Genomic DNA, 20,240 nt, shown 5'->3' with positions numbered 1-20,240 from the left:
GACTGGACCATCCCCTGGCAAAATTCTTCAACTTGATTTCCCCAAACTATTTACCCAGGAGGGCCACCTGAGGACAACCTGCCCTTATATCATCTATTTTAAAGAAAATAATTTTATAAAGGCTAGTAATTAATTATTGCTACATAATGCTTTAACATGAAAGATTTATAGGACCACTTTTTAAAAAACAATTTTGATAAAAATGGTTAAGGGGAGAGGTTTTAAATGTAGGTTCACAATATGCAAAGAAACATGTGCTTCCTGCATTTAAATTGCTCCCATGGGATAACTTTAAAAATACTAATATGTTGGATAGTTATTCCATAATTTCAAAGTGGTTGACAATGTAATTCTAACTTAAATATTTGGAACATTATTGAATAATGTGACTTTAATCTTACCTTAATTCACTGCTTGGAGCTTTTAAAAATACCAATGATGTTTAAAAATGCTTTTTAAATATAGGTAACTAAGTTTCCTGAGTAATTAATATAGCAACAAGATTTACAATGAGGGAAAATGTAAAATTAATATTGAAGCCAATTGTTACTAAGTTTTAAAATAAAAGCAAGGACAACGTTTGCCTTCAGGGTCTGCTTGGGAAAGTGGTGATTTATAGCATGACATCTGATTTTGTGTGTGTGTGCCAAGCGGGCCTCCTTTCTTTTTCCTATTTATAGGCGGCAACAATAGGGACGTGTTTAATATTGATGAGCTTGACCTCCTGGGAATTATAGTATATGCACCCTTTTAAAACACAAAGTCTGTTTTATTTATATGGTAAACACATAGAATTTTGGGGCTTAGCATTTTAATCAACTCTAATCTCTCAGTATTTTGTGGTTCCTCCACCTCGCCATTATGTTAAAAACAAAAAGTTAAATTGAATTGAGGGCGAATGTTCTCCCGTGGAGTGCATGGTCTGCATGAAATAAAAAAGCAGTACTGGATGTAGTAACCCATCCTAAACCATATGCTCAAGTACATAACAGTGTTAAAGAAGATCAATTATTAAAGAAAAGAGCATTTCATTCATTAAAGAGATATTTACTGAAAAGCCATGCTTCCGAAAGCAGGGTGTGTGTGTGTGCGCGCGCGCGCGTGTGTGCGTGTGTGTGTGGGTGCGTGTGCGTGTGGCTTAGCACCTCTACACTGAAACTTGGCTTCAGATTCTGTTCAAACTTCCCCTTTTTATTTAACTTTCCTCATGGTCTGTCACGGACCTTTGAAGTCCGGTGCGCACCTTCCAGCTGCCGAGCTCTCGGGGCGGGCGCCATGCATTCGACTCGCGCAGCGGAGATCCCAGTGGTGGGGCCAGAGGACACGTTTCTCGCGCCCGGCCGGGCCGAGCAGCCCAGCGTGGGCCCGGCGGGCGGGGAGCCAGGCCCCGCTGCGTCCCGCGCGGCCATTGGCTGGCGCCGCGCGCTGCACTGAGCATGTTCGCGCCTCGCGGGTCCCGGGCTGCAGTCGCCGACGCAGCCAGCGCGCATTGTGCAAAGCGGCTGCAGATGAGAGCGCGGCCGGTGCGGCGCGCGTCGGCCTCCCCTCCCCGCGGCTCGCCCGGCAGCCTGGCCGGCCTGGGAGCCTCCCCGCGCGCGGGCCGGGGGCCCCGGAGGGCCGGGATGGCCTGAGTGCCCGAGGCGCGGCGGCGCAGCGGCGGGGGTGCGACATGGGGAACCAGGACGGGAAGCTGAAGCGGAGCGCAGGTGATGCCTCCCATGAAGGCGGCGGCGGCGCGGAGGATGCTGTCGGGCCCAGGGATGGGGAAGCCACAAAGAAGGGGAGCAGGAAGGCGCCCGGCAAGCACGGCAAGGGTGGCGGCGGCGGCGGCGAGCCGAGCAAGAAGAAGAGCAAGTCGGACTCCCGAGCCTCGGTGTTCTCCAACCTCCGGATCAGGAAGAACCTGTCCAAGGGGAAAGGCGCCGGCGGCTCCCGCGAGAACGTGCTGGACGCCCAGGCCCTGCAGACCGGGGAGCTGGACAGCGCTCCCTCCCTGACCACCAAGACCCCGGACCTCAGCCTGTCGGCGGACGAAACGGGCCTGTCGGACACCGAGGCTGCCGACCCTTTTGAGGTGCCCCGTCCGGCTGTCCCTGCGCAGGCGGAGGCTGGGGTCGGGGTCCAGGCTGTCGCCGAGGATTTGGAAACTGCGGCAGGGGCGCAGGATGGACAAAGGACCAGTTCGGGCTCGGACACAGACATCTATAGCTTCCACTCGGCTACGGAGCAGGAGGATTTGCTCTCAGACATCCAGCAGGCGATCCGCCTGCAGCACCTGCAGGGCGCCCAGGAGCCGGCGGTGTCCCCCATCGCCACGTCCCCGCAGCCCGGGGCCTTCCTGGGCCTGGACCGATTCCTGCTGGGGCCGAGCGGCGTGGCTGGGGAGGCCGCGGGCAGCCCCGACACCGAGCAGGCGCTGTCTGCGCTCTCTGACCTGCCCGAGAGCCCGATCGCCGAGCCCCCGGTGCCCGAGCAACCGCCGCCCCCCAGCGGCCGCCGAGCCTCGGAGGCGCGGGTCCTGCCGGCGGCTCAGCCCACGGCCGCGGACTCGCCCTCGTCCACCGTCTTCCAGTTTCCCGAGGCCGGGCCGGGGGAGGGCGCGGCCGGAGCCCCTGGGCGAGGGGCTGGGGACACGGACGAGGAAGGCGAGGAGGATGCGTTTGAGGATGCTTCCCGGGGCTCTCCGGGGGAGGAATGGGGCCTGGCGGCGGGAGAGGCCCCGCAGGGGCTGGGGGACGAGCCGGAGGAGGGGGCGCGGGGGCCCTGCGCCCCCGCGGCCGCCTCCCTGCCCGGCAGCCCCGCGCCCAGCCCGCGCTGCTCCAAGCCCTACCCGCCCATCACCCCTTGGTACATCAAGACCACCACCCGGCAGCTCAGCTCGCCCAACCACTCCCCGTCGCAGTCTCCCGACCAGAGCCCCACGATCAAGAGGCGGCTGGAGTCCTCTGTGAGCCGGGGGCCCAGAGCTGCCTTCGTCTCCGCGAGGCACCCGGCGGACGGCGGCCTCGGGGGCGGCCTGAGCCGCTCCGCCGACTGGACCGAGGAGCTGGACGCCGGCGCGCCCCGGGCGGGAGGCTCGGCACACCTGCTGGAGCGCGGGGCTGCCGCCGACGGTGGGACGCCCCCCGCGCTGGCGGCCAGGGCGCCCGGGGCGCAGGCGGCTGCGGATGGCTTCCAGAACGTGTTCACTGGTGAGCTCGCCCTGCCGCCGGGTCCTGAGGTCGCAGGTCGCCTGCCAGTTAGGCCCTCCCCGTGCCACCCGCCCTCTTGGCCTCTGGAAAGCCGTGACCTACTTGTGGCGTGTCCCTTCTTCGCAGGCAATCCCTTCACGTCCTGCTCACCCGCTTAGTGAAATCCCTTAAGGGAACAACTCAGTCGTTTACTAAGTCATCTCAGGAAAGGGCTGCTCTGTTCATTTCTCCAAAATATCTGTTCTCTAGGTCCATTTCAACCAGGCAGATAAACTTTTTTTTTTCTTCGTTAGCTGAGCATCATCGTCTTTCCTTCATTATCCCCACCCACAGCATTAAAAACAAACAAACAAACAAAATTGCTCATGGTCCTTTGAGGTGTCAGTGTGGAGAAATAAACCATTTATTCTAGTGTGATCTACCCAAAGATGAGGTCTCTGACCGCTCTAATATATATTTGTGTTTATAGGTGAGTAATAGTGTCTATTCTGCAGCAATCTAAATAGGCTACATAGTGAAGTTATTCTTGCTTTGTAATGCAATCAAATCTAATACATGCTATTAGAAAATTAATAAATAATGAAATAGAATATTAAGGGTACTTTTCATTTCCCTAATATTCTGATCTCATGGTCATCCAAACAGGCTGTAGATTGGAGCTAGTGAAGGTGGGAAGGCCAAAAGCACACTGCTATCCAACTGGTACCTCTGCTTTGCATTTGTTGGAGACTTTGATATGCTAAGGAGTAGTTTACTGTGGTAAATGCCAAGTAATATAGTGAGATTATCCTTTCTTACAGGCATGTAGACACCAAGGACTTAAGAGCTCACTGACAGAGTGCCAACTTGTTTCAAGCTTACTAACTTCTGCTCTTTTTAAATGAGATATTGAGCATAAGAATTCAAAGAGTAGGAAAATAATGAAAACTTATGCAAGTACTGATAGGTTTGGGATAAATATTTAAATGATTTAACTTTTCAAAATGTAATTGAAAAAGCTAAAATCATATGTTCCATTGCTTTTATAAATAGGTTATAAAGTATTAGATGACATTTCTCTATGAGCGTGGCTACTTCTTAGTTTGCTAAATGGTGTTAATATTTTGTTATTACTTTTATTGATTGATCACATTTTAATTTTAATGTATGGGCTATTTTTTATATTACATATATTGATTCTTATACTTAAGATTAGTATTTTACATGCTTTCTCTCTTTTCTACTTCTTTTCCTCTCTTCTTTTTATTGCATAAATTAAGTTAAAAGAAATGTTTCTAGTTTAATCCCTATTAGGTAAATTGTAAACAAATACCCCCCCACCCCCCAAGACCATTTTTGAATGAAGAAGACTGGAAATTTCTTGAGTTGTTTTTTGTGAATTTAATGTTGGTGAGAAATCATGTATTTTCTCTTTATTTAGGTAACATTCTTTTACATATTTCCTAAAAGTGAGAATGTCACCATAATTAAGACTATCATTCATTAATATTAACTGTTGCTCTTTATGATAGTGTTAGACTTTGTAAATATAGTCATTTCATTCACTTAACAAATAAATATGTATGTGTACAGACACACACACATACACACACACACCATGGTTCTACCTTTACAAGGCTCACATAGAAGCACTCAGGGATGGATATACAGTACCATGGTCTGGGAATGTCAAGGATCCAGTGACTTATCTCCTTGGCAGGATAGGTTGAAGTCCTGGAGGTCACGGGACACTAAATATGTAGAAGTTTTGTTTTCCTGAAGGAAAAGAGTATACTCTTAGAACTTGCATTTTAATTTGCCAAGTACTTCTAAATTTACAATTTGGGACTCTGTTAAAGGAATCCTATTGACCTCTCTCCAGGCAGAATTTTTTACTGTGCGGAGTAAAAGTGCAGAGTTAGTTGTTTTAATATGGACATCACCTACTTTGTATTTGATGGGTGGAGATACTTGGTTCATGGCCCGTACATGCTTACATAGCAGTTTCCACATATTTATATCACTCACTTTCTTTCCAAAAAAGAGAAAGAAAAAAAAAAAAAAACACCAAAAAGAATTGGTGGGTTTAACCTAACCTTGTAACTGGTGGGGATATGGGAGCAGATAAAGGGATGAAATAACTTTCTTAAGGACACACTGTGATTCACTCAGAGCCAGAAATAGAAGCTGCCTTTACTGATTCATTTCTGAATGTCCTTGCTCATTACTCACGTTTGGTTGTGCACCACTGTGGGACACCATATAGAATGAGGTTTTAAAAATATTATAGAATTTAAGTCCTTCACATCTGAGGTTTTTCTAGTTTCTGTTTTTAGTTTTTTATATTTTTTTGACCTTGTGGCCTTACTTGGGCAGGATAAAAGGCGGTCATTGGTCAGAGTGAACAGCATTTTCTCCAGGCAGTGCTTGTGGAAACTGCTCCTGTGGTGGTAGAATGAAACCAGATTGACCCAGGCCCCTGTTTCTCAGCTGTTGCCTGTTTTCTTGACATCTGTCATCCCATTTGGTCCTGTGCCATCCTTTGGGATTTCATGGGTGTCTTGGAAATTCCCAGAGGCCTGGGGAGCATCAGCCTTGTCCGCGGGGAAATTGGTTTTTGACCTTCATTTTACCTATCTTTCATTCATTTAATTGCTAACTGCCTTTGAAGTAGGTGATCATTAACACTCTAAGTTGCCATAAACATCTTTTATTTTTAAACCATAAAATGAGGGTTGTCAGCTCTGCAGGAAGGAACAGACGTTTTTTGCTTTTCGCTGACTGTCAAATGTAGGGAGAAAATTCAGGGGAAAGAGATCTCTGTGGCTCATTTGTATTTGTTTGGTATAGATAAAAATGGTTAGCAATGATGGGGACCAAACCTTTACCTTTATTTATTTATTTATTTATTTAGCTGTTAAAGAACTGATGATGTCTTAAGCCATTGCACTGAAATATTTCACAGTTAATTTGTTTGAAATATATCTTTCTCTGTGTTTAGGAGAAGAAAATTGCTTCCGAAGTTTGAAAGGTTCCTTTGCATATAAAGTCTGATAGAAGCTTGTGAATAGAATTTTGCAGTTAATTAAAGTTTAGACACGGAAGATGTTAAATCAAATCACCTTTGATAGGGAACCCAAGTCAATTCTGTGCTTATCTTTTTAAAAAAATCATGGAATAAAGGTTTGATCTATTTCGATCAGTTTCATCATTGTAACATCCCGTGATGCCCCAAACAGGTATTGAAGTGTGTTCTGGTGGCTCCTGTGGGTTGTGCCAGAGTTTTTGCATCTGTGTAGTTTTCCTGAGTCTTTCCTTACTGTCAACTATGCATTCTTAGAGCTATCTTTAGTCTCTTCTCCCTCCACTCTATTACTTCTAACTTGATTTTTCTGATCACTTTGTCACTGGCTTCTAAATCCAGTAATTATAATGTTAGCTATATTCACTGCACTTCTCCTAAATGCCAGGCTCTGTGTTAGTGCATTATATAATTATTTCTAATCATTACCAGAGTCTTGAAGTATAGCTGTTTATCCTCTTTTTTTTCTTTTCTCAGTGAGCAAACTGAGGATCAGGCAAGTGAAGTAACTTGCCTTGGGGTGTTAAGCTAGCAAATGGTCCATATTCGATATGTACTTAGAAAACCAAACCTGTTGTTAATTTGTATAGAATAAAACTAGTGCTTCAGTGAGCTTTTGGATGACAAGGGCTCGGGGCTTAGAATTTGGATTGTGTGATTCTCATTTTGGCTTTTCTAAAGGTTATCTTGATTTTTATATTGATAGGATTTATATAGCTTGTTAATTATTAAGGTGAATTTTTAAAGGCCCAGAGTGGCCTTATTTCTAGCAGTCTCATCTGACAGACTGTAGATGTCTACCTTCTGTCCAATAAATGAATGAAGGTCAGAAATCATCCTGATATATATAATACATCTTACTGTAATAGGAATGTAGAAGGAATGCTGTTTTTTTCCCCTATGTCTGGGTTCCATATATCAGAATTTAACAACATAAGCTGGGGCAGGGAGCACTGTTCTTAAATCATTTTAGTTTGGTCTGAAACATCCTTTCTCATTTTTTTTCTAAGACAGTGGTTTGGATTGAAGTCAAGCACTCCAGTAGCTTCAGTGATGGGTTTTAATTACTGCTTTATGAGCAGAGGACTGGCCTAGTTTTAGGTGCATTAGGCATTTGGACATAAGCCATGTGTATTTGAAATTGAACAGGGGCTTTTTGAGCTGTGTTTCCTTCTGATTCTATTAAAAAGGTGCTGAACATACACAGCTGGGTGATGGTGGTACTAGTAGTTAGAACTGAACTACTGTGCTTCTAGAAAATTCACATCTTAGGTTTGCTATTTAGTTAAGTGATTCAAGTATTTTTTTTCTGAATGTATGAAAGTGGAGGAGTAATGTCAAGTTAGTAATGTTAAGATTAAAGGAAATTGTGTCTATAAAGCCTCTACTACTCTGCCTGGTACATAAGTACTATTTGCTTTTCTGTCCTGGTTTACTGCTTTAATAAACTTCATCGTCCGCAGTGGTCAGAACCAAATCATTACACCAGAATAAAACAACTCTAAGATTCTATACACGTACTTGGCAGGCTATAATCAAATGGTAATTGAAAATTAATATTTCTAGTCGGTAGATTTTTGCACATTATACATCATATTTTCTTTTTCTCATTTTCTATGATTGTAAGCCTGTTTGCCACTTTATCAGAGATGCTGGTTTACTTTCAGGTTTGAATGAGACAAGCATCTGGTGGGGGTGTGGCTATGTGGTTGGGGGCGGGGCGCTGACGGATGGGTAAGAGGAGGCCGCAGCAGGACACCCTTGGTATTTATGTTCTGCGCAGCATCTGGCCACAAACATCTGACTTTGCAGCTTTAACCTCCCACGGTTTCCTTCATAAACTTTCTGCTTCAGACAACTTAATCTGCTTACTGGTCTATGAACAGGCATCTCATTTTTCTGACTTGGGACCTTTGTCTTGCAGTTTTTACCTTCTTGAAACACCCTATTTGTCTGTTGATTTAGCATCTGAAAAGGGCTGGTTAAATTCCCATTTTTTCTTTTGTATCTTTTCCAGCTAGACCTAACTGGCAGGTACCTCCGTGTCTCCGCACTTACTGTCTATTACATATTTTATATACCTCTTGGACTTACGGGTTCTTTTGTTCTTCTTTCTCACCTCCTTCGGCTTTTCCTTGCTCCTTGCCTGCTTGCCTATTTCATTCATTCACCCTCCACTCTTATCAACCAGCCCATAATTACCTCCCCGTGCCAGTTGTGTGCCAGCTGTGTGCCAGCCACCAGGATTGACACAGAATCTGCTGAGGTCTCTGGAAATACTTGCTTTCTATCTTTTTAAACAGTCAAATTGGGTCCCTTGGCTTTCTGTTAGTAACTAAAACTAGTTGAATTTAAACTAGAAAATTACTATTTTCAGTTGTTGAAATTAATTATTTTCATGGAGGTGTGATTGAATCACTGCTGACGGTTCAATGCTACTTTGATAGAACTTGTGTTAAGAGAACATTTATTCCTGTTGTTGCTAGTTGATCTTAAAATAGCAATGATAATATGATAACTTCAAGCTTTCAAATATAAATTTTATTGGCAATGAAAAAAGAGGTAAAGGAAATAGAGAAACTTGTATTACTCTGTTCATTCCTGCTTTTGCATTTTAAGTAATAACCTGATGTTAATGAAATTTAGCACTAAGGGAACATTAGGAAGAAACCCATAAGTATTGCCTTGTGACTTGATAGTTATTGGATATAATTTAAGTAACTCAAAACTTTCTAAGGATTTTTATATTAATATAAGCATATGGAAAATATGACTTCAATTTAAAATGGTCATAAAGCAAGGCATTATAACATCAAAATTATTACAACAAATAATTACAGTTATTGGGTGATAAAAGATGATGCTAACCATGCTAGAGTGTTGTTATCCTTTGATATCTGCTCCTCTGTGGGTGAGGCAGAGGGAAAAATTGATGTCTTAGTCCTTTGCAAGGATGTGCTTGGATGTGTTGATTGCCTAGGAAGACCACTGCTATTCTTCTGTGATTGAGTCAGTTTCCAATGTACCCTGGGCCCCCTGGAAACTTTATTATTTGTTACACCAGAGCTTCAGTGGACTGAAAATAGGCCTGTTTTTTGCAGGGATAGTGGATAATTTTTTGAGAAAATTAAGCCTTTATTGTGTTTTAAAATTATGCCTAAAAATGCTTAAACATTACTCAGTTGGCTCTTTTCTTATACTCTAAGAAGAAGGGTTCTTTGTTCTAGTACTCAGTGATATAGTGGACATGTGTGGAAACCAATTCTCTGTCATTTAAGTTGTTGCTTTACATATATACACAGGGGAGAAATCTGCATTTACCAGTAAATGAGGAGCAGCACTATGGCAGTAGGCATGTTGAAAAGTCTTTTCATCTGCCCCCCTTTTAAAGTATTCTATTGATGCTGGCAGAGACCATTGTTTCTTTGTTGAGCCCTCCTGAGTTATATCGGAAGGGTTCATCTTGTTTGGGATACCATATCTGAGCCCCCATCAACCTGGCTAATACCATTTGCCCCACTCTGTTGATTTCCTGAGACCCCACCCCGCCCAATCTGCAGGCTTACCCAAGCAACTTCCAGTGGCTTTTCCATACAGATGGCTTATGTTGGCTCATGATGTGGATTTCTCTAAACTCTCCCACAGGTTCTCAAACCCAAAACAAGCAGCATCTGGCCCAGGTGTGCCCTGTACTTCTTGCTAAGCAGCCCCAAACCTGGCATTAGCAGTAGCTGGCCACAGTTCACAGCTTAGCCTCTTCCAGGCACCTCCCAGCCCAGCATAAGTTGAAACCATTACAGATCACTTTGTAGCTCATACCAGGTGGCCCTGGGCAGGGCACAGGCAGCAGCTGACCTGAGCCTACAACAGAGCCCCTTCCAAAAGGCCCCAGAACCAACACACCCGGTGGCCAGCCTCAGACCACACCAGAGAACCATCTAACCATCTCCACAAATAACATGCCCAAAGGGCAGATTCTGCAAGCAATAGAACTCAACTAAAGTGAATACTGCTCCATAGGGTCCTGCACAGCAGCTCCTCCGCTGTGGTCATGGCCAGTCCTCACAGCCAATCAGCTTGAGAGCCAACCCCACCCATTGATGTGCCAACAGCAATCAAGGCTCAACTACAACAGGAGGGCCACACACAACCCACATGAAAGGCACACCTGGAGCACCTGCGCTCCACAGAACACATATAAGTCTACTATACCAAGACTGGAAGGCATGGCAGCTATACCTAATACATAGAAACAAACACAGGGAGGCAATCAAAACGAGGAGAAAAACAAACATGTCCCAAATGAAAAAAATGGAACAAAACTTTAGAAAATTAACTACACAAAATGGAGACAAACAATCTACCAGATGCAGAGTTCAAAACACTGGTTCTAAGCATGCTCAATGGTCTCAGTGAGAACTTCAACAAAAAGATAGGAAACAAAAACAGATGGAATGCATAAAAAAGAACCAGTCAGATATGAAGACTGCAATAATTGAAATGAAGAATAAGTTTAAGAGGGAATCAAGGGTAGGTTAGATAAAAAAGAGGATTGAATTCACTCTTTGGAAGATAAGGTAGCAGAAAACACCCATCAGAACAGCAAAAAGAAAATGCAAAAAATGAGGATATTTTGAGGGGCTTCTGGGGCAACATCAAGCATACCAATGTTTGCCTCCAAGGGTCCCAGAAGGAGAAGAGAGAGTTGAAGAAATAATGACAGAAAACTTCCTTAACTTGGCAAAGGAAATAGACACACAAACCCAGGAAGCACAAGGAGTCCCAAACAAGATGAACCCAAAAAGGCCCATACCAAGACACATCATAATTAAAATGCCAAAAGCTAAAAACAGAATCTTAACATCTGCAAGAGAAAAGCAGTTAGTTACCTACAAGGGAGTTCCCATAAGACTGTCTATTGATATCTCAACAGAAATTTTGGAGGCCAGAGGGAATTGGCACAAAATATTCAAAGAAATGAAAAGCAAGGACCCTCCAACCAAGATTGCTTAGCAAAGCTATCATTTAGAATTGAAGGACAGGTAAAAGGATTCTCAGAGAAGACAAAGCTAAAGAAGTTCATCCCCACCAAACCAGTATTACAAGACATGTTAAATGAACTTATTTAAGAAGAAAAAAAATAAAAATATGAATAATAAAATGATAATAACTACATATATAGCAACAATGACTTAAAATGTAAATGGATTAAATGCTCTAATCAAAGGGCACAGGGTGGCTGAATAGGAAAAAAGACAAGACCCTTACATGTGCTGCCTACAAGAGACTCACTTCAGATTGAACCACACGCACAGTCTGAAAGTAAAGGGATGTAAAAAGTTATTTCAGGAAAATAGAAATGAAAAAAAAAAATCTGAGGTAGCAATACTTATACCAGACAAAATAGACTTTACAACACAGGCTATAACAAGAGACAAAGACGAACCTAGCAGTTCCACTTCTGGGTATTTAGCTGAAGAAACCCAAAACACTATATTGAAAAGACAAATGCATCTGTATGTTCATTGCAACATTGTTGACATAACCAAGACATGGAAGCAACCTAAATGCCCATCCATAGATGAATGGATAAAGAAGATGGGGTGCATATGAGGTGGGACCCCCAAAACCAGAATTTTCTTCTGGAGTGTGGGCGCCTTGTAGTACAGGCTTCCCCTGCTAGGTGAGTGTTCTAGGAATCCATCTGTATCAGTGTACCAGCTGGTGTTTTGTGATGGCTGTGCTCAGCTTCAGTGAATTTTTTTCTTGAAGACTTTCGATGCTTTTATTCCATGATGGGTGATTTATGAGCACACCTGCCTGCACTGCACTGAGCGGTTAGCAGTTTCTGACCCAAACCAACATGATCCCCATGCCCCACACCCTCCCTATTCACCTGCTCTCACCCCAAGTGACTATATTTTTTGTGTTTGCCTGTATGAAAAAAGTCTTCAAAGGGAAATGTTTTAATGATGTGGAAGAGGTGAAAGAAAAATGGCAGAAGCACTAAAAGGCATCAAAATCGACGAGTTCAAACACTTTTGAGCGGTGGGAAAAATGTCTCGACAGGTGTATTGCATCAAATGAAGAGTACTTTGAAGGTGACTGAAGTTTAAACATGTAAGGATAAACACAAGTTTTTATAATTAAACTCTGTTTTTTTGGGTCCCCCCTCATAGATAATGAAATATTACTCAGCATAAAGAAAAAAAATCTTGCCATCTGCAACAGCATGGGTGGACCTAGAGGGTATTATGCTAAGTGAAATAAGTCAGTCAGAGAAAGACAAATACCATATGGTTTTACTCATATTTGGAATCTAAAACACAAAATAAACCAAACAACAGACTCATAGATACAGAGAACATTTTGATGGTTTCCAGATGGGAGGGAGGCTGGGTGAAAAAGGGGAAGAGATGGAGAAGTACAAAAATGGTAGTTACAAAGTAGTCACGGGGACGTGCAGTGAAACATAGGGAACATAGCCAGTTGTCGGCGGCGGCGGCGGCAGCCGTCCGTCTCGAGAGACGATGGTGTAGCTTCTTAAGAGTCTATCTGCACCGCCGAGAATGGTTGTGCAGTCCGACTCGGGAGTGACACGGTATCTGTCTCCTCCCGTGTTGAATCGACATCTTGCGATGACGCTGGAGTGTCCTCTCCAGTGGAGCTGAAGCTACAGAGCCTGGGCAGGGTGATATGGAGGGTCTGCTGTTGCCCATGCAGCAGACCCCCCCTCTCTTCGCAGCTGAAGGGTCCAAGGGAAAGACGGAGTCGATACAGCTTGGCTTCAGGTGCGCCGCAGGAGTTGCCGGTGTTGACTACAACGTCAAACCGCCTTAGGGACTCCGGCTCCGGATTTTCTGTCGGGGTTTACTCCCTTAGCCTTTCCCCTGAAGAGGTATGCCGCAAGGCAGCGGAGGTTTTTTGGAGTCAGAGTTTTCCTTCTCTGAACATAGCCAGTAATATTGTAATAACCATGCATGGTGTCAGCTGGGTACTAGATTTATTAGGGTGATCAGTCTTTAAGTTATATTAATGCCTAATTACTATGCTGTATATCTGAAACTAATATAATATGCTGTGTCAACAGTAATAGAAAAATTAAGAAAATTAGAAAACAAAGTATCTCATTGATTTTTTCCCTAAGACAGGGCAATACTTTCTTATGTCTTCTTAGAAACCCTAGTTTCCCAGGTTGCAAAAGTGAATGCAGTCTTGCTGGGATGCTGGTTCCTCTAAGTCTTATCGAACCCTGCAATTTTATAGAAGCAATGGTTCTAGCAATTGCTTTTTCTCCTAATAGTGATATTCCACATACCTAGATTTTTCTTTGTTATTATAACTGAAGAAAATCCCTATGCTGGAGGAACCATTTATACCACAGGGTAAAGGTGCTTTGTGTGTCTGTAGTGATTAGAGAGCAGCAATACTTTGACCTTGAGAGCTTATGTTGTTCACTGATGTTAAAGCACAGCTGTATGGGTTGGTCTGCCCTTACCTGATGTGAACTTAGCATCTTATGTTTCTGAACATTAAGGTAGTGACTGTATGTGGGGAGTGCGTTATTGAACCTCAGGATGTGAGTTTGTCTGCCTGTGTTCACTGGCCAAAAGAAATGAACAAGCAGGGGTTTGCAGTGGAGGAAGGAATTTGTTATTTTAGAACTGGCCAGTCCAGAGAATATTCAAGCCCGTGCTCCCCAAGGCCTTACTCCCCAACGGCGTGTACGTTACAGATTGTACAGGACGGAACCGCAAGACACCGTGCGTTGGAATTCAAGGTCGTGCTGGGACCTGACTGGTCAGAGGTGAGATCGGACTAATGAATCATCCCTTCAGGTCTTGAGGACAGTTCTGAGGTCTGTTCCTGTGTCCCTCTGTCCGGTCTCATGAGAAAGTAGCCAGGCAGTCGGTCCACGTTAGGGCTCAGGAGCTGAAATCTAACTTACGTTCACGTATTGTGTTTAGCCTGCCAGAGGTCTGACCCTTTGACAATTAGTTAGATCTGGGCTGTTGTTTTTTGCTGACTTAGGGTTAATGATTATCAAGGGAAAAGGCTAGGTTTCTGAGGTGTGGGGAGAGAGGGAGAGAGGAGAGATATTTCCAAAGTTATAGTCACAAATCAAATCAAAACCATGAAGACTCAGTTTCAGGTGGTTGACATGTTTAATGGAAATATATGAAGGCGAAGAGCTATGTAGTATGATACATGACACAAGGATTTAGTGTACATGGAATCTTTCTAATATTGGCAACAAATGCATTGCACAAGTCCTTTTAGACTTATTATCTACAATGTAAGTCACCTTGTGTGGATAATACTTGGCTTTTTTTCTTTTAATTACATTGTACTTAATTATAGTACTACTTATTGTAGTACTTCTAATTATCCTTTTTTAGTACACTTTGATATATTGATTTTTGTTATGTTGTCTATTTTCCTTATTATATATGCTTACTCCAGTAATTTTTATGAGTTTATGATATTCCATTTAGAAGTTTGCACCAACATTAAACATTTCTTAGAGACCAGAAGGCTAAAAGGTTGTAAGAGCTGTTAGGTTTGTACTTTTTAAAAAAGTTTCATTGGCTTTAAACAAGTGCAGCTTGTTTAGGCTTATTAATAAGCAAATGGACTATAATAGAACTCTTATTGGATCCCAAATAAATGCATTTGAATATTGTGGAGAGTTTTGTAAGCAATGAGTCTCTTCATTATTAACATACAAGTTTTATCTTTTAAAAGAGTAATAAAAGAAATGGGATAACAATGGAGACATGCTTTTGTGACTCATTTTTTAGCCTATATATTTGTGGATAACTGGTCCCTCTTCCTCATCCTCCCTCTTCCCCTCTTTAAAGCTGCAGACAAGTCTCTGTCTCTGGAGAGGTGAGGTACAGTATGTGAATTCTCTCTTACAGGTGTTACATTTTGTAACCCCCCAAGATGTTCTGCAAGCCCATTCTATTTTACTGAGCTGCGGAATGGCTTTGAGGGTACAAAATGTGTGGATAGTCCCCTGGCACTTTATTTCAGGATATAAGGTTTGATCTATCTTTATTCTGGTTTTGAAAAATCCAAAAGTGTGCTGACTCTGTTGGATCCAGGATATAAGGTTGAATAAGAACTGCGATGATTTAGGTGGCTAGACATCTGGGCTGAAAATGTGATGTAAGTGAAAAGTGATTCTGGGAAGCGTTCCATGTCTGACTTAAATTATTTCTTTAAGGAACCTCATTTGAGTCTAAATTTGCCATATGCTTTGAGATAATATAAGCTAGAGAACACGGTGTCAGGTTTAACTTTAGGCCAAACGGAGGTGGAGCTGCCAATTAATTTCCATTGTATGTACCTTCTTGGTTTCATTACCAACTATGGTTGCCTGTAGACTGCTGGGTCTGTATCTCTAGCCCCTGTCTCTCACCTGGGTATCGGGCACATCCCCCTTACATACCACAGGTCTAGGAGATTCACTGTGTCTAAACTGTACTTTATTATTTTTTCTATCTTCTAAGTGTTACAGGTATAAGTTCATGTACCTGATGTTTCAAAAGAAAGGCCACTAGTCAATACATCAGAGCATGGACTAAGGAAAAGGTTTTGATTGAGAAGGCCCAGCTCAAGAAGATGGGGCTGCCTTATGGCTACCACAAGTCCATCTTAAGAGAGCCCCAAATTTATCGTCTTTTATTGTCGAGGGAAAGGAGGAAGGGCAATGCAAGAGGTGAGTCTGGGCCTTAGACAGCTGGTCAGCTAGGCCTCTAAAGGGATCCAATGAAGAGCAAGACGTTTCTAAATTTCCTTGCTCCTGGTAGATCCCTTGACCCCCATTGATCTGAGTCTCCTTCTGGAGATTCCTGTGAATCTTTAAAAAACAGTCATTTCTTTGTGTGTACTTTGCCTCTTAGGAAAGGAGACCTCTAACAAGGGGCTGCTTAAGCCTCTAGCAAACTTTCTCTAGTTAATTAGCATGTCTATAGCAGGAGCGATTAGCCTGAAGGCCAACAGAGAGCAAGCATTTCACTCTGTTACATAAGCATTCCCCTTTTGGGTTTTCCAATCAAGGCATTGTTGTCCGGCCTTGCCATATTCCTCGATTCTTCCATCCTACTTATACATGAACTTGAGATCAATTAGTCTTTCCATTCCCTTGATTTTTAAATATAGGGTGGGGCAGAACTAGGTTTATAGTTACTCATATGGAAAATAATTCAATCATTAATAAATAATACAAGAATAAACTATTTCATGTATTCTCAACTGTAAACCTACTTTTGCCACACCCTATATTTCTTTACTTAGTCTTCCTATTTCTGTTTCCATTGCCTCTACATTTCTAAGAATAGATCACCCAACACTGATATTTTAAACATTCTCCCTGCGCACAGGCTGGCTCTTCTCTAATAATTCTCCACAAGGCGAGAGAGTAAACTATTTAAAATACAAAGATGAACTGGCCAGTCCCAGATTGGAAACATTTCAGTGATTCTCTGTTGCTCTAAGGTTAAAGTTTAAATAGTTCAATGTGTATATGTATTGTGTATATATACAGCATATGAAATATAAAAAAATTATATATGCAAGTTCATTACTTCTTACTGCTCTATAATATTCCAAAGATAAGAACTTTACTAGGTTGTGCAACACTGGGGGGCACTGTTCACTTTTATTGTATGTGAATAATGTCTCCCCCGCCCCGAGAGTTGGGCAACGTGGTGGTTGTGGACATTGTTCACATTTTATTTAAGCGTTTGCTCAGAGATGAATATCCACACTCTTGTTCTTCTCTGCCAGCGCAGACAGCACTCCGAATAACATTGCCATCCTGTGAGAGAATTTCACTGGGATGTAGATTTAGCACTGAGACTCCTAGGTCATAAAATGAAATTTTCTTAATGTATCTATTAGCACAAAATGTTTTCCCCAGCTTCTATTATACTTTATTAACACAAAAAATTAATATTTACCTACATTTTGAAATTTTACCAATCCAGTGTAGGAAGTTATATGTTATTCTTTTACTGTTTACTTTGTTTTTCTCTGAAGGCTAAAGCCCTTGAGAAAACCTTGGTGTATTTTTAGCCATCCGGGTTTACCCTTTGAATTGCTTGTTCATATTCATTTACCTTTTTCAATGAGGTTTACTGAGTTTTCTTGTTTATTCACAGGGGTTCTTTGTATATTCCTGACATGATTAGATTGCCAGTGTTAGGGATGTGACAATTGCTGTTAATCCTCCCCCTGTTCTTCTTCCCTATGGTAGAGGCTAATGTAAAAGTGACATTTCTCAGAGTCCCTTGCAGACTATGTCCCACACGTGGTTTAGGTTTGGTGACTTTGTGCCAGGTTTGGAAAGCCTCAACGAGGCCTAGGACTAGCATCTGCTGTTTGCACTTGTAAGCACAGCTGCAGAACTGTATGATTCTACTGGGGGCGGAGTCAGCAGAGGTCCAGTGTCTTGGTAGTAGCTTTGCTGAGACCCAGGGTGGGGCGTGGTCATCCCTGCCACTCGAATGGCGGTGGCACTACCGTTCAGGAATGAGGCTGCCTGATCCTAGCAGTGGATGTGTGCATTTGGGGCCCAGGACCTTCGATCAGAGAACAGGCAGGCACTTCTTGGGTGGCCTAGTTCTAAGCTGTGGCTTGGTGAGTAGTTTCTAGAATTTTTTTCTTCAGTCCCTCCCAAGATTCTATAAAACAACTAATAACCTACCGTGAGTCTCTTCCTCCTTAAAGTATCTGCAGTGGACTCAGTTCTGTGTAATCATTGAAATCTTAACATACATACAGAATCAGTTTTAGATATCATAAAGATTTCCCCTAATATTTCATCCCTCTTTTAAATTTGTTGTGTCATTAATAGAAATACTTAATTGTGATATAATTAAATATTTTTCACCTAAGGCCGATGCTATTTCCTTCTCCTTTAAGAAACACTTCCTTTCTCCTCAGCGACAAATGTCCTCTCCCCCATAGCCTTCTATAGCTTTATCATTTCACCCTTTACATTCCAGCCTCCGATCTCTCTGGAGCCCTCTTGAATGTATGGTGTCATGTAGGGGTTTGCTTTTATTTTTCTCCATGTAGCAAGCCAGATTTCTGAACACCATCTGTTAAATAGGTTTTACTCACTGATTTATTTTTATTTTTTAATCCTCACCCGAGGATATGTTTATTGATTTTTAGAGAGAGAGAAAAGGAGGGGGAGAAAGACAGAGAGAAACATCTATGTGAGAGAGCAGCATCGATCGGTTGCTTCTTGTACACACCCTGACCGGGGATGGAACACGAAACCTAGGTGTGTGCCCTGAGGGGAATTGAACCTGTGACCTTTTGGTGCATGGGACGATGCTTCAGCCAACTGAGCCACACACTAGGGCTAGTAACTTTTTGAATGCTCGGTCTCATTATGATGTTTTATTGTAAATGATGTCAAACTCATTTTTTTTTTTTTTTTACTAGTCTTCTAGATGGTCTCAGTGGGTCAGGTGACAAAAAAATGCATCAAATGTGAGTTCAGTTCACACAGGGCTGTTAACTTCTTCAAAACAATGATCAAGACACACTACTTAAGAGCTCAGATAGAAAACTAGCAAATCTGTACCTGATTGGCAAGTGTTTTATAAAGTTCAAAATATCTAAGCACTCCTTTCTTACCTGGAATCTTGACCCTGCGGTTGTGCTCAGAGGAAGGGAGCTTCCAATGGCAGTGTCTAAATCAGTGCTATTTATAGGCTCACTGAGTCCTGATTTCTCCAGAGGGAACAGACAGCTTTGTCCTCCTTTTTGTCTGAATCCCTTCATGCACTGTGGTCATCTTCTCTGCAGCTGGGGCCCGGGGCTTAGTTATCTTCATGTGTCCTCATGCGATGTGTTTTTCTTATGATTTGTCAAGTCATTTGACTACACATTTGTCTTTCCTGGAAACAAGCCTAGGTATGTATACTAATAAGAGTCTTCCCCTTACTGTAAAACTTGCAGCATTTTGGATCTGATATGAGACCTATTAAGTTCTATTTGACTGTAATTGGCCTTATCTAATTTTTTCTTATTCATCTAGAATAGGCCATCAATATAGGATGATACATATATGTGATATCTCTGTATTTACTGGCATTGAAACTTAAGCAATTATTATCAATGTCTAACTCTAGATGTGCTTGTCAACAACCTCATTTCTTATTATTTCAATTGATAGATAATATAGGATTTCAGGGGAAGTTTATTAGTTAGATATATCTGAGCTATAACAGCAGAATAAAGTTTAACATAATGTGACTTCTGTTTAATTCTCATTTTGTATAAGATATGTGGCTTGGAAGAAAGAAAAACTTATGTTGATGCCTTTTAAATATTACAATTATATTCTGTTCATCCTTCAACCATTAAAAATACACAAAAGGAAAAGAATCAATAATGTGTTGTAAGCTCTAAAATATGTAAATTTTAAACAGATGATTATAAGTGAATGATACTATAAGACATGATATTTTAGGAATGATACTATAAAACAATACTCACACTTTGCCCTCCCCCCATGTATGACCTGGGATATATTACTGAAACATTTGGATCTTGATTTCTTTAGAGGCAAAATTAGAGGATTGAGCTAAACAATCACATTTTTCTGGTTCTAAAATATTGAAACTTGAGAGTTGTGGATTGTCACCAAGTAATTTAATCCTAATAACAACAGGAGGTTATTATAATTTTGGTTCGATAAAAACAGAAAGTTCTGTGCATCATCAAGGCTAGTGGAAAAAAGGCTGTTGTCTTGCATGGGAAGGTTTTAGTATTGATAGTTTCTCTTCCTGTTTGGATACTTGATTGTCTCCAGCAAATGGAGAAGGAGCCAGATCTGTATGTTATGGCCAGTTAGGAGCCAGTACTTTGCATACCCTGCCAACATTCTTCTAATTACTATACTATTATTTATTAAAGACAGGAAGCATGTTTTCTTCATGATGATTTCCTTTGGTGGATATTCT

The 20,240-nt window shown here is 42.3% G+C and overlaps 1 protein-coding gene across 1 annotated transcript in view; it reads left to right on the top strand.

Moving 5' to 3' along the window:
• The first annotated feature begins 1,669 nt into the window (after positions 1–1,669).
• Positions 1,670–20,240, top strand: part of FMN2 (formin 2) — a 261,959-nt gene continuing 243,388 nt past the window's right edge. The window contains exon 1 of the mRNA XM_090263236.1: positions 1,670–3,191. Within this exon, the coding sequence (XP_090119362.1) occupies positions 1,670–3,191 (1,522 nt within the window). The remainder of the gene's footprint in view (positions 3,192–20,240) is intronic.

This window comes from Furipterus horrens, unplaced genomic scaffold (assembly GCF_987537825.1).
Source record: "Furipterus horrens unplaced genomic scaffold, mFurHor1.1.pri manual_scaffold_15, whole genome shotgun sequence".
NCBI classification, from domain to species: domain Eukaryota; kingdom Metazoa; phylum Chordata; class Mammalia; order Chiroptera; family Furipteridae; genus Furipterus; species Furipterus horrens.
This window is presented reverse-complemented; position numbering and strand designations above follow the sequence as displayed.